The sequence below is a fragment of the Coffea eugenioides genome, chromosome 3 (genome assembly GCF_003713205.1).
Source record: "Coffea eugenioides isolate CCC68of chromosome 3, Ceug_1.0, whole genome shotgun sequence".
Classification (NCBI taxonomy): domain Eukaryota; kingdom Viridiplantae; phylum Streptophyta; class Magnoliopsida; order Gentianales; family Rubiaceae; genus Coffea; species Coffea eugenioides.
Window position 1 is genome coordinate 336,416 of NC_040037.1, and position 13,181 is coordinate 349,596.

At 38.2% G+C, this 13,181-nt stretch overlaps 2 protein-coding genes across 2 annotated transcripts; one reads left to right on the forward strand and one right to left on the reverse strand.

The window, feature by feature from the left end:
• The first annotated feature begins 361 nt into the window (after window positions 1-361).
• On the forward strand, window positions 362-3,864 carry LOC113765710 (30S ribosomal protein S1, chloroplastic). Its single transcript, XM_027309954.1, has 7 exons — window positions 362-826; window positions 1,604-1,879; window positions 2,099-2,179; window positions 2,554-2,835; window positions 2,911-3,021; window positions 3,334-3,420; window positions 3,581-3,864. The coding sequence occupies exons 1-7, from the start codon at window positions 482-484 to the stop codon at window positions 3,686-3,688; spliced, it is 1,290 nt and encodes a 429-aa protein (XP_027165755.1). The 5' UTR covers window positions 362-481; the 3' UTR covers window positions 3,689-3,864.
• Window positions 3,865-3,988: 124 nt separating this feature from the next.
• Window positions 3,989-12,962, reverse strand: LOC113765709 (nuclear export mediator factor Nemf). Its single transcript, XM_027309953.1, has 14 exons — window positions 12,691-12,962; window positions 12,367-12,479; window positions 11,949-12,045; window positions 11,730-11,854; window positions 10,753-11,293; window positions 10,493-10,678; window positions 9,036-9,329; window positions 8,579-8,731; window positions 8,012-8,166; window positions 7,393-7,498; window positions 6,383-7,291; window positions 5,374-5,455; window positions 4,726-5,082; window positions 3,989-4,468 (listed from the first exon to the last, which is right to left on the reverse strand). The coding sequence occupies exons 1-14, from the start codon at window positions 12,793-12,795 to the stop codon at window positions 4,275-4,277; spliced, it is 3,417 nt and encodes a 1,138-aa protein (XP_027165754.1). The 5' UTR covers window positions 12,796-12,962; the 3' UTR covers window positions 3,989-4,274.
• Window positions 12,963-13,181: the final 219 nt, after the last annotated feature.

The following is a 13,181-nucleotide window of genomic DNA, read 5'->3' on the forward strand; positions in this document are numbered from 1 at the left end:
TGAACCTGAACGCCCCCAGGCCCCTGTTTCCTTCCTATCGAATAGTATTATTGATCTCCCTCAGTTTCTTTCTGCAAATTACTACATTAAAAAAGAATTTCTAAGCCCTCCATTGGAAAGTTTCAACATTTATCTTCGCTAAGAAGCCCACCAAAATTGATCACAGCATGTGTGGTGGCCATTTCTTTCTTCAATGGCCCAATACCATTTCAGAACTAGATGGGCCTAATGCTTCTATCTCTCGAGCCCACACTTCATACAAACAAACTAAAAAGATGAATGGTTGGAGTAAATAATTAATTATTATTTGACTTCCCCTATCCATATTTGACCTCCACCTCCACCTCCAATCAAACTCCCTATAGAAAAGCCAGTCTTGAACAACAAAAACATACTCACCACTCCGCTTGCGAGTGTGTGTATTTTGATTTTGTGCCTGTTAAACGCCCCCCAAAGAGAAAGAAAAAAAAAAAAGAGTAAGATGGCATCTTTGGCTCAACATTTTGGTGGGCTGAAACGCCCGCCGCTCTCCACGAGCCTCAACACTAATTCAAACAACCGCTGCTCTACCCATTGTCTCGTCTCACCCAAACAGAACCACCACCAGCAGCAGCCCAGAAGAGGACGAGTACTAGTTGTAGCAGCAGCTGCCGGACCAGTGGCTGTCTCCAACGCACAGACCAGAGAGCGGATGAAGCTCAAAGAAATTTTTGAAGACGCCTACGACAGGTGCCGCACTGCCCCTATGGAAGGTGTCGCCTTTACGCTCGAAAACTTCCACGCTGCCCTTGATAAGTTCGACTTCGATTCTGAAATTGGTAGCAGGGTAAAGCCTCTTATCCTCCTTTTTTTTTCCCCTTTCTATATTCTCCTTGTTGTATTTTCTGTATGTTTTAGTTGAATGGGGTTGAGCTTGTGTAATTCTGATTCTTGTGTGATTTGACTCGTTAAAGATTGGATACTTGTGTTGTTGTTAATTTGGGAATTTGCGGGGTCAGTTGCTCATCGACTCTGGGGAGAAGAGGTTTTTTTCCCTGCATTTTGGTTTTGTAAAGTTGGCGTACAAATGCATTTATATCGTAGCTCGGCATGCGTAGTAAGAGTCTTGTTTCCGGTTGTAGATGGAAAATGCTATGTTTGGTTTGGATTGATGAGGTCAGCTAGAGTAATCTTATTAGAAATAGCCTTGTTGGTTGTGTTTTCCTGTCGGTGAATGCAGAACGTGCGTTGATTTGTGGTATTAGAGACTGGATATCCATTGAACAATGGGAAGGAGGTAAACTTGGCCATGAGAAGTGGGGAAAAAATCATTATAAAATGGATATTGGTTGGTAACTGAGTCCAAAAGGGGTACTTATATTGTGGATCGATTTTTCAAAGTTGGAGATGTCTTTTTTTTTTTTTTTTAGCTCAGGGTCAGGCTATCAGATACACTAATACGGTTATTAGAGATATCTAGAGTTGCGATCAGATGCATTCCCTTTTAATTTGTAAAATTACGGTTCTTGGATGATGGATGGGAGAGAGATAAAACTGTGTTTTTTTCTCGGCTGATGCTTTAGTCGTTGCAGTTGCTAAACTTCAACCAAATGCTTCTTTCCAGGTCAAAGGAACAGTTTTTGCTGTAGATGCAAATGGAGCCCTTGTTGACATTACTGCAAAATCATCAGCCTACTTGCCTGTGAACCAGGCATCAATTTACAGGATAAAGAGTGTAGAAGAAGCTGGCATAGTGCCCGGTCTTTGTGAGGAATTTGAAGTCATTGGTGAGGTTGAAGCTGATGACAGTTTGATACTGAGCCTGCGTGCTATCCAGTACGAGCTAGCATGGGAAAGATGTAGACAGCTTCAAGCTGAAGATGTTGTTGTCAAGGGTAAGGTAGGTTTTCTGCACCAAAAGCTGCTATACTTAGGTTTATAACTTGTGTGTTATTTGTTGGGATTCCTCTATCCTTTGCCGTTTTTCTGTTTCGAAACTGCATTTAGTATTCCCTATCGTGATAGCTCGTAGTCGTCAATAAAATCAGCTAATAGAAGCATTTGCTTTTCTCAGTAGTAATACAACTTGTAACTTTCGTTCTGTCGTATACATTGGCAGGTAACTGGTGCGAATAAAGGTGGAGTAGTGGCATTGGTTGAAGGCCTTGTTGGGTTTGTTCCCTTCTCGCAAATATCAACGGTTAGTTTCTCGCTTAGGCATGCCTTATTTTACTAACTTCATTTTGAAATGAAAGAAAAAGATCTAGGAGAATGCTATACAGAATATTGTATATGCATCTATTGCGAGTCAGGTGGCTCCTGAAGATTAGAGAATGTCCGCTTCCTCTTAGATTTCCAACCTTGCCACTAAAGTTGTCTTGTAACTATAAATTACTGGAGATATAATGCATTAGATAATATAAAACAGTTTTTAAGATTTTCCTCATCTGCTCACCATGTTTCCTCAACTTGGCAGTATAAAAAGATAAGATGAGAAAGAAATAGAGGTAGGATGTATCTGCTGAAACAATTTAAGCAGATATTGACATAAGATTTACGTGATTAATCTATCAGAAATCAACTGCAGAGGAGCTTCTTGAGAAGGAGTTTCCACTTAAGTTTGTAGAGGTTGATGAAGAACAGTCGAGGCTCATCCTCAGCAATCGTAAGGCCATGGCTGACAGTCAAGCGCAGCTTGGAATTGGCTCTGTGGTTCTTGGAACTGTTCAGAGCTTGAAACCTTATGGTGCTTTTATTGACATAGGCGGGATCAATGGCCTTCTACATGTCAGTCAGATAAGTCACGATCGAGTCTCAGACATTGCAACAGTCCTTCAGCCTGGTGACACTCTAAAGGTACATATAGATATTTTTTTTATCTGTTTGTGGTTTCTTTTTGTAAGCAATTTGCAGTAAGGTGTTGTGTTCTAGGTGATGATACTAAGCCATGATCGCGAGAGAGGCAGAGTGAGCCTGTCTACAAAGAAGCTGGAGCCTACTCCTGGTGACATGATTCGTAATCCTAAGCTTGTCTTTGAGAAGGTAATGCGTTATTTGTTATAGCTAGATGTTCTGAAATTTGGCATCGTATACTTCTCAAAATAAAGAAAGTAACACAAAAATACTAAGATCGAGTAAATTTGTATTTCTTCTTCTTTTTTTTTTTTAAGTATATTCGTTCTGTAGATGAAAGGGTTATAAATTTATACTTCTCTAATGTGACTAAAGAGCTGGGTTGTACTGTACGTGTCATATATTAGCTAAAGTTAATGAAGCAATCATCACGGGGAGAGCTATGAAAAATAATAATAGGCATCAACAAAGAAAAAACTGATGGTGATTACGTTTTCACAGGCTGAGGAAATGGCTCAAACATTCAGGCAGAGAATTGCACAAGCAGAAGCAATGGCTCGTGCTGATATGCTCAGATTCCAACCAGAGGTAATTTGTTTGGTAGCCAAATCCCCTTCCCCTGGAATTCTTTTTCGTCCGTTGTCAAGTAATAACAAATGCACAAAGCAAGTAAATTGGTGCTGGCATAGAAAGTTTTACTAATGCACTCTGCATGTCTTTTTCTATGTTGCTGTTGTTCATCTGGCAGAGCGGACTGACTTTGAGCTCTGATGGGATCTTAGGACCGCTAACCTCCGACTTGCCTGCAGAGGGTCTGGATTTGAGTGATATCCCTCCCGCCGATGATTCATCATGATTTACACATCTCGTAGCTTTATTTATACAACATGCATACAAGTGTACCCACCCGCTCGACTTTGTATTACCTCCTCGCGCGTAATTATTCTTTTATTTGGTGGATATCATATGTCAAATGTTCATCACACAAGAAATAACAAAGAAGTAAATGAGGAACACTAAGTTTTCGAGTCCCGTCATGAAATGTCAATTATTTTTGCTTCCTCTTGCCGTTTCCACTTTAACAACATGCATGAAAGAGGGGTACGGCAAGCAAGGATTTTTTATGCGGAAACAAAATTTAAAGAAAAAAAAAAACGAAAGAAAATACAGATGTATAGGTTGATGGAAAATAAAATTCTCCATCAGTTCAAATCATTTGGCAAGCTTCAGTTCCGAAATAATAAAATGTAGCAAGAGCATATTGAAGAGTTCACGGAGACAAATAAACATTCGCCAAACGGATCTTTTGCGGATACTCATCAAGCTCAATTTATACCTCTTACATTGCCACGAGGAGCAGCCAAGGGTTGACAAAGCAAAGTGGTGTCCTACAATATTGACAGGAAGACTTGAGACTAATTTGGGCAAAATATCATACAAACCTAACTTTGTGCTTTGCTAGATTTCTTGCTTTTCTTTTGCTTCTGCTGCATTTGAGTTAGCCCTGCAGCTGTCACTTTTACGTTACCAATGATTGCAGCAACAAGCTCAGGTTCTGTGCATGCCTTCATCAATTCCTTCTCTCTGTTTATTGCCTCAGGCATGTGACTAAACAAATTCATGGCTGTTTTTGCAGCTGCAGAGAAACACAAGAAAATCAATTTTCCTCCAGAATATCTAACCCCATTAACTTTAAGCAACTACCAAGATCAGTGCCTACACAAAGTCAAAACTGATTCACTAGTGCTTGCTGCATATAAGAATGAAAATAGTTGATATACGAGAGAAAAGACTCGACAAAAAACGTGTTCAGCCTGGGCAGGAAATACTTAATTAGCAAGTGCTAAGGCCTGATTCAAGGACAACAACACTTTTTAGTTAAAAAAGCAGCACCTTTTCCTTTCTTTACTGGTCCAGGAACCAACTTCACACGATATTTGTACGACTGCAGAGCACTATATGGACCACAGACAGGAACAGCATACAACAGAACATCATTTGGCATTGGATTTCCAGTCAAGTAGTCCACATCAATTAGTTTCCCTTTCTCTTCTTCCCCTATTTCATGAATATCATCTTCCTCCATCGTTATCCTGTCCACAGTGTTAGCAGCATAGTTCAAATTCGCACGAGACTTTTCCTCCAAACCATCTGGAGTACTCTGTACACCATCAGGGTATTCACGACAGTCCCGGGATAAATGACCTGGCTTTTTACATTTAAAACACACCCTTGGAGCATTTTCAAAACCTGCAAACAAGCCAATACCGGAACCAAAGGATTAGTGACACAGCATTCTCCAAAACCAAAGGATTAGGAAATCAGCATATGCATATTGCACACAGGCTCACAGCACTTAATTAACACCCATCAAAATAATAGTCCCATCTATGCTTTACAAACTTGTCATGTTTCCTATCTTCCATACAAATGAAGGTAAGGATTAATTATTTGAAGGTCCATGTTGGGAAAAACCATACAACAAATAAAGACAATTGAGATAATTAATGTCTTTGGTCACCTCATCTTCGAATCACGTACCAGTAACAGGTATTTCTTCAGTACTCATTGTGGTCTCTTTATCATGTACAACTTCATTATTTTTGTGCACCTTCCCAGAAGCCTGAAATTTCAAGAGATGGTCATCATTTCTGTAACTGAAATTTTATCATGAAAGAGAAATATTACACCGTTTCTTTACGAGCTGTAATGAAAAGAAAAATATCATATCAGGATGCTGAGATCTCTACCCAGGAAGTTGCATCAGACGTCAACCAAGGATCATGATTTCATGGCTGTGATCAAGAATTTTCTATTTTGCCTCCTTTTTTTTTTTTTTCAAATCATGAGAGGCATACCAAAAAGTGAAGCAAGTGAAATGAATAATAGTGACCATAAAACAGCGAGCAAGTTGCAGAAGAAGGGGAATATCATCGGTTAAGATAGTGCTGTCAAATACTGAAGTAGCTTGAATAGCAGACCCATTAAAGACTAAAAAGAAAACCCAATTGACAAACAGCGTACTGCTGGCAGAGTGATAGCATCCATTATCAAATCTTTACCACATTAGGTCCAATAATTATTATCACTTCATGCTTACAGCAAAAGAAAAGATTCTTGGTATGATTTTATTGGTTTTCTCATATCAGAACACATCAGTGAAGTCTAAACAAGGAAGATTACAGTTTTCACAATAGTTTATCCTCTTCTCTGACACCTATTTTAGAAACTATGGCTGGTTTATTAAGCTATTCTATGAGCTTTTAAGAGCAAAGAGTTGTTGACATTGAAGTCCATTATTCTGCCCCTTGTCACGTAAATGCTTATTTACAAGTGTGCTCATGCCCATATCTGCATCTCTATTGGCAATCAAGAACCAAGTCACTATGCTTATCATCCTCATGTTTTTAACCTCTTAATTACTTGGCAAAAGTTCCCTGATACCAAGTAATTGATATTGCACAAAAATTTTGTAAGCAGAAAAACAATTCTGAGAAAGAAATGGTTTTGAAAGAAAACTAAGTATAACTATTATATTCTCACTACTTACGGCCAATAAAGCCATTCTGATGCTCCGCTCCTCCTCATCCTGGTCGGCATACTTTTCCTTCATCTTCTTAAGCTTACTCCTCTGCCCTCGGCTGATCTTTCCACCACTGATCTTTGAAGTTTCAACATTTTTCTCAAGTTGTCTTGCAGAATTATGATTTCCCTCAGCCTCTCCTTTTCCATTATTTATGGTTGTACCAATAGTATCTTTTTGTCCTTTCTTGAGTATCTTTCTTTGTGCTTTAGATATATATGGTTTGTCTCTCCCTGTTGCTTCTGTTGCTTTATGATCATGCTCATCCACTGATTCCACAGAAGTAGTTTGAGTACCACCATAAATTTTTGCAGATCCAAGCTCAAGAGCTCTATCAATAAGATCCTCCAGCTGCGGTGAGACAGAAGGAAAGGAATTCTCGGCAGATACAGATACAGCATCATTATTATTAAGAAAATTGTTATGCAAATTGCTATCAGCATGATCACCCAATACATTAATCCCATCACTAGAGTTAGCTGCAGAAGGTATGTCCACTAGCATTAATTTGTCTTCTGATGAAACCGGAATGCTCTGCAATTTGGAAGCAAGCTTTTCATCAGAGACTGCTTTCTCTGACTCGGATTCAGAGATTTCTCCAAAAGACTCGCTTTGTTCAACGTCATTTATCTCTTCTTCTTCACCTCTTACTCTCCTTTCATTTAAGTGAGCCCCCAAAGAACTTTCATCTAAGCGAAATAACACTCCAAAGCCCATAATGAGAGGGTGAGGAGGAAGAAAATTCTTCTTTCCACGGATCATGAAACTTCCAGCTGTCAGATATTCCCCAGTAGGAGCAGTTTTACTGACCTGGTGAGGATAGACCCACCAAGCACTTGTAACTATCTTTGAGTCCCATGCTTGGCTGTGGCAAACCTGCATCACTCATATGCTGCAAAGTTATCATCAAATCTATAGAGACAAATGAATATTCACAGAACAATCAGTAGATAGACAGATGAGAATAGACCACTCACGGTGAAACATCCTGCTTGGTTCAAAGTGAGCGGGGGTACAGGATATTCAGGCTTGTGGTTCTTGATCACAGTACTGGAAGCTCCGTGAAGATCCGCATGTACATACCTATCTCATTAATCATCCAAATCCAAGGAACTTGTATCAGAATGCAGAAAAGGAAATGGGAGTAACCTCAAAAGGTCTCAAGGTGGGAAAATCTCAAACATTAACCAACATGGAAAGGTGTAAAAACTTGTGCCCCTCCCCCCTCCTCCCAAAAAACCACAAAGAAAAAACACACAAAAAAAAACCTTTTAAACTAATAAAAGCAAATGCAAATTAAAAATAATTCTTGATAGTGTCAAAGTAAAATTTGCAAGAAAGAAAATCATCTGTATCACATGTATTATGTCTGTCCAATAAAGAAACCCATTGGGGACTGCACTTTACTAAGGAATAAGAAAAGCTTTGTTGGACCATAAAAACACATTAAACAGGCCAATGTTACCGGTAAAAGATGAAAAGTAACTCTACTGAATAGCAATCATGGCAATGATCTCAAATGGTTATTTATTTGGTATGACATGAGCAAACTAAAAGTTCAGTTAGCTAACTTAATGTAAGGTGAGATTTACTTACAGGTCTCCTTTAGACATGTAGCGCTTTACTATCAACTCATTTTGTTGGGCATCCCGCCCACTAATAATAAGATAATTTTCACTGCTAATGAACCAATTAAACTTCTCAAACCAGTGAACCTTGCGCATATGTGTAATTGCTGCAACAGTTTTTTCCTGCAAATAGAAGAAGGAAAGAATTAGACTCTTCTAAATAGGTACCACATAACCCAATATATTCATTCAGACAAAAGGCTTGATATGTTGTCAACAGGTATCAACATAATCTACATATATTCCCAATTTATCTCAAAAATCCACATGTTGTTCCAGATGCAATCAAAGTAGTCACAGCTTACCCAAACACAGAGAATAATAACTAAAATCAATGCTAGACGAGTGAGATACAATAAAGTAACAAGATATCAGCAGCTTTAATATAAATTATGCAACACAATGTGAATATTGATCATCAAAAGATGCATAACTTAGAACAACAAAGGACCAAGGCAAAGGGTAGAAACTTACTAGGAAGTTTTACAGCACAAATTTGCTATGAAAAAGTTAAATCATTTAGAGATTCCTCTACCTGAGAAAGCTGAAGGCGAGTCTTTCTCTCAGCAGCCTTAAAAGCTTTTTCATGAGCAGTTACAGTTTTTTCCTGTTTGCTCTCTTGCCTCTTCTTCATATCATACCACCTCCGAGCATTTGCATGGGCTGAGAGTGCCAGATCAACTTCTACCTAGATAGGGAGGTTGGGGGCATGCATTATTAGTTCCATTTGGGCAATAATTTCTACTTTTGATTTTCCTGTACTTTACCATTTTCCTTTAATTGTTCTATCGACTATCAAATCTGAAGACTATGGTACCCAAAAGAATGAGACTCAATCACTTGAGCAGTAACAGATTTTCATACAGCTGATAACTATTGATTTTCTTAAGTGATCATGATTCAATACTATTCTTTAAGGAAAAATGATCTTATGTCTCCCACATAACAAGTAAAAAAGAGTAACAGCTAAATATTAGAAGCTGAAGCCATACCTTGTCCACAGGTTGTGTCTTTTCATCATCATCCATTTCATCAAGATTGTTACTGAGCAGCAATGTCATGCAATTTCTTTCTAGATGGAGCTTATCAATGACGCTGGCTACAGGGTTTCCAGATTTTTTCTCCTCTTTCACCATGTGAGCCAGATCCTCCCAACTCATACCATTTGCAAGAGCAACACGGACAGCTAATATGGCTGCATCAACATCTTCCAAGTTATATTCTATAAGCTCTGCCATTTTAATGCAATGTTCAACTTCTTTCTTCAATGAAAGTACCCGATTTTCCTGCAGAATATTCATTTGAAAATTACAGGCAACAAGGTCAGATTCAACTCAAAAACTTTGAACAACTATTAGCACTATTGTGGATTCTCAATCCATATATAACTAAAGAAAGAAGTAACCGCAGAAAAAGTGTCCGGTCGTAGTAAGAACTTTTGCCTCTTGTCTAGATTTCTTATACTATCTTTGGTTATTCATTGTCCAAAATAAAGTTGTATTAACAGAGAACAGCCAATTACCAAACTGAAAAAACAATAAAATAAAATCTTAGACGAACCAATTACAAATTGCAACTGCCTAACCAACCCTACTACACATTTGCATCGAACCATGGTCACCAAAAAAGATCAGGTATGGTAATAAACAAGAAGATCAATACAACCAGCCACAACTAATCAAATAGTATCAACCAAGTCTAATCAGAAGAACATTTAGTCATTTCCCCTTCACAATAACAGATTACTTGGTGCACAAGAACTGCCAAAAAAGGAAGGAAACTACCAAATAAACTCTTTCACATCTAGGAAATTTTAAAATCCCCCAACCTTAAACGCAGGTATCAATGGGGAACTATCTCCAGCTTTAGATGAGGTGCATAGGATCAAACTTAACACATCCACAGATATTTTCCAAGTCACACACCAAACACAAAAACTCAATACCACAATGTTTTGAGGTGCACAGATGGTAATAAGTAACAAACCTAGAGTAGACACTTCCCAAAAATCACATATTACATAACAAACCTAGAGCAAGTATAGACACTTCCCAAAAATCACATAGTACAAGCCAAAATTCATTAAATACCACAACAATCTCAAATTCTGGTAACTTTCAGTTTTATCAGGTAAAGAGATTTTATTCATTGCTTATCTGCCCTTTCTTTCATTCACTTCATTCCGTTTTTAGCTGATATGCAAAAGTTGACAGTAATAAAAGAGTATACTACTTCACCTCTTATGTTTAAAAAACTCCACCTTATGGGCATTGTGAAATAAATTAGGGTGCCAGCACAACATAAAATGAATAAACTTTAATGAGAAACCCTCACTTTGGGATTCATATTGACATGTTTCCCATGACATGAAAAAACACTTTGTAGTGGATTAAAGAAAGCTTATGCTCCAAAATGCAGTAAAAATTTAAAAAAAAAAAAAAAAAAAAACCTGATCATTACGGATCTTGGTCAGCTTCTGCATTGCAGAGCTCTCTTTAGCTTTTTGCTGTTGTTCAACACGCTGACTTTCTATTTTACTGTAGAATTCATCTAATGCAGCATCAAAGGTCTCAAAACTTTTGCAATCCCTCAACTTGAATTGGTTCAGCAACAAAGGGCAGAATTCATCGTAGATCTGTAATAAAGTAAATTATACCATCGGGATTTCCATACAAGAACATATATTTCATAATGGGAAAGGGAAAAAACCTGTCCAGAACTTCCAGTAGTTGAAAAGGTGACGTCCCTCTTCCCCGTATTCTTTTGCTGCATCAATATGAAACCTTCAGGGATTTTATCACCTGATATAATGTCCTCTAGCCAATCTTCAAACTTGGAAACAGCACCCACCACCAGCTGTAGAGTATCATCTTCTAATTTGAAATTCTTAGCAACTTTTGTATTCGGTATAAGACCAGCGTCTAGAATAATATGTTCCAACAATGCTGGTCCATAGCCCAAAGCCTCGCCAAGAACAACCTTTAAGGTAGGATGCTTGGAACGAGCTCCATCATTAACCTTTTTGTTAGACTCCCTACAATTTGCCATTTTGCGGTCACTCTCTATCCCTTGGCATACATCAGAAGCATTGTTTACCTGTTCACTCCCATCCACAGATTCAGTTCCAGCAGGTTCCATTGAACGTGTTAGGGCTGCCTGCAGCTTTTCAGTGCTAGTCCGTTCAAAAATTCGACATACTTCAACCGGATAGCGATGGCGCGACATGATTGCTAAACCTTTATCATCATCTCTGTAATAGCCTAAGTTGTTATTACTTAATTGTCCTAAAATAAAGACAAGAAAACTACAATAGAACTGAATTTGACATAAATGTTTTGTGAGAAAAGACAGCTTAAAAAGCACTGCCTCCAATCGAAAGCTAGTCATTAGATTAATAACTCTAGATGTTCAAAAGCACATCAAAAAGCCAGAATTAATTCTTAGTTAGAAAATTATTGTTTGCAAGAAAGATCCTTACTGTTTGACTTGATTGAAACTCAAATATATTTTTCATAATCACGAACAAGGAGAGGAATGCACAAACGAATTGATCAAATAAAAAGGCAGGTACTTGTAGGCATACAAAATTAAATATAAAAGGTCAACAACATGTACAAAGATTCAACATCAGGAGAAAAGAAGTGCAGCAGGGAAAGAAAACAAGGGCAGAAGATAGAACTGGGTACCTGTGTGATCGCAGAAGTGTCATGACCATGAACTGAGAATCTGTAAGGAGAATATTTCCTTGGGCATAGAGTTCCAATATTACATAGTGCGCATTGGCACCAAGTCCAAATTGGAATAGAACAATCTAAGCACGGAGCAAAAGCTCATGATCAATAACAAAAGCCAAACAAAATCCAAAAAGACCCCAAAAGAGAATTTTTACAAATTTAAATCCATACCCTATCATAACCAAGTTGCCGTACATCCTCAAGCCTCCTGGTCCTTATATGCTTCCTCAATTTTAGCGTAAATCCTGATGGCGTATTGCTTTTGTCCCTAGAAAATCATTACCAGCAACAAATAACTAAAGTTGGGAACGAACACTGCACAACGTTTGCTAATCAAGCTTTGATCTTTGGCCTCGTGTTTATTTTAGTTCCTTTATATCATATTATGCAAAATATCGAGCAGCGGTGAAGCAACTCAGCCAGACTCAAAGCACAGACGAACGAAATACTTAGAACTTAGTTTAACTGAACCCAACCTGCACCATTTGAATATAATCTTCAACCTTCACTATGCATTTTTATTCCTATCACAGCAACAGCAAAAGAAACAAATGAAACATTAAGAGATAGGAAGGAATTGGTTTGTTACCTAAGATAAGCAGTGGTATGCAATCTGACTCCGCTTTCCATCAACAACAACACCTTCTCACTCTCCCCTGATTCTGTTACTCCACTGCTATTCATCAGCTTAAACACATACGTCTGCCACACACAACATTCGTTATAATAAATAAATAAATAAAACTGCAGATACGCACACTCAAATCTTCAGCAAAATCATCAAAATAATTTTTTGAAAAACACAATCACTCACTCAATTATATTAGAAATAATCAGCTCCTAAAGCAATGAACACTCCAATTAAGGTGCAAAATTTGGAGAGAAAAGAAGAAGAAGAAGAAGAAGCAGGTACCTTGGGGGAGAGGTCATAGACATTGGAACACCGCATGCCGATTAGTCGGCGCATGCACTTGACCTCGGCGGCCACATCGGCCGTGTTCATTCGTACCTTCACCATTTCTTTTGGAGCTTCAAAGCTAAAGATGGATTACTTACGACAAATTTAATCGGTTAGTGGCGGAGGACTCTTAGGTTCGAGAGAAAAATATGAGCTCTGAATTTGGGGGGAGGAGTGATTTTGTTTATTTTTTATACTCTTTAATTAATTTAATGACACTCGACTCGACTCGAGATACATCAGAGAAGACGAAGACGGAGTTGAAGCCTGAAGGCGCTGTTTCCTTTTTCCCACGGACAAACCATCCAAATTCCAAACCCGACTTTTTCTTTTTCTTTTTCTTTTTTTCGGACTCTCTTTTTTTCTCCATAAATAAAAAAGTTGTGATGTCACATTCGAACATTGGCCTACTCTACTCTTGTTTGTTTGCCGTAATTTCACTCCGT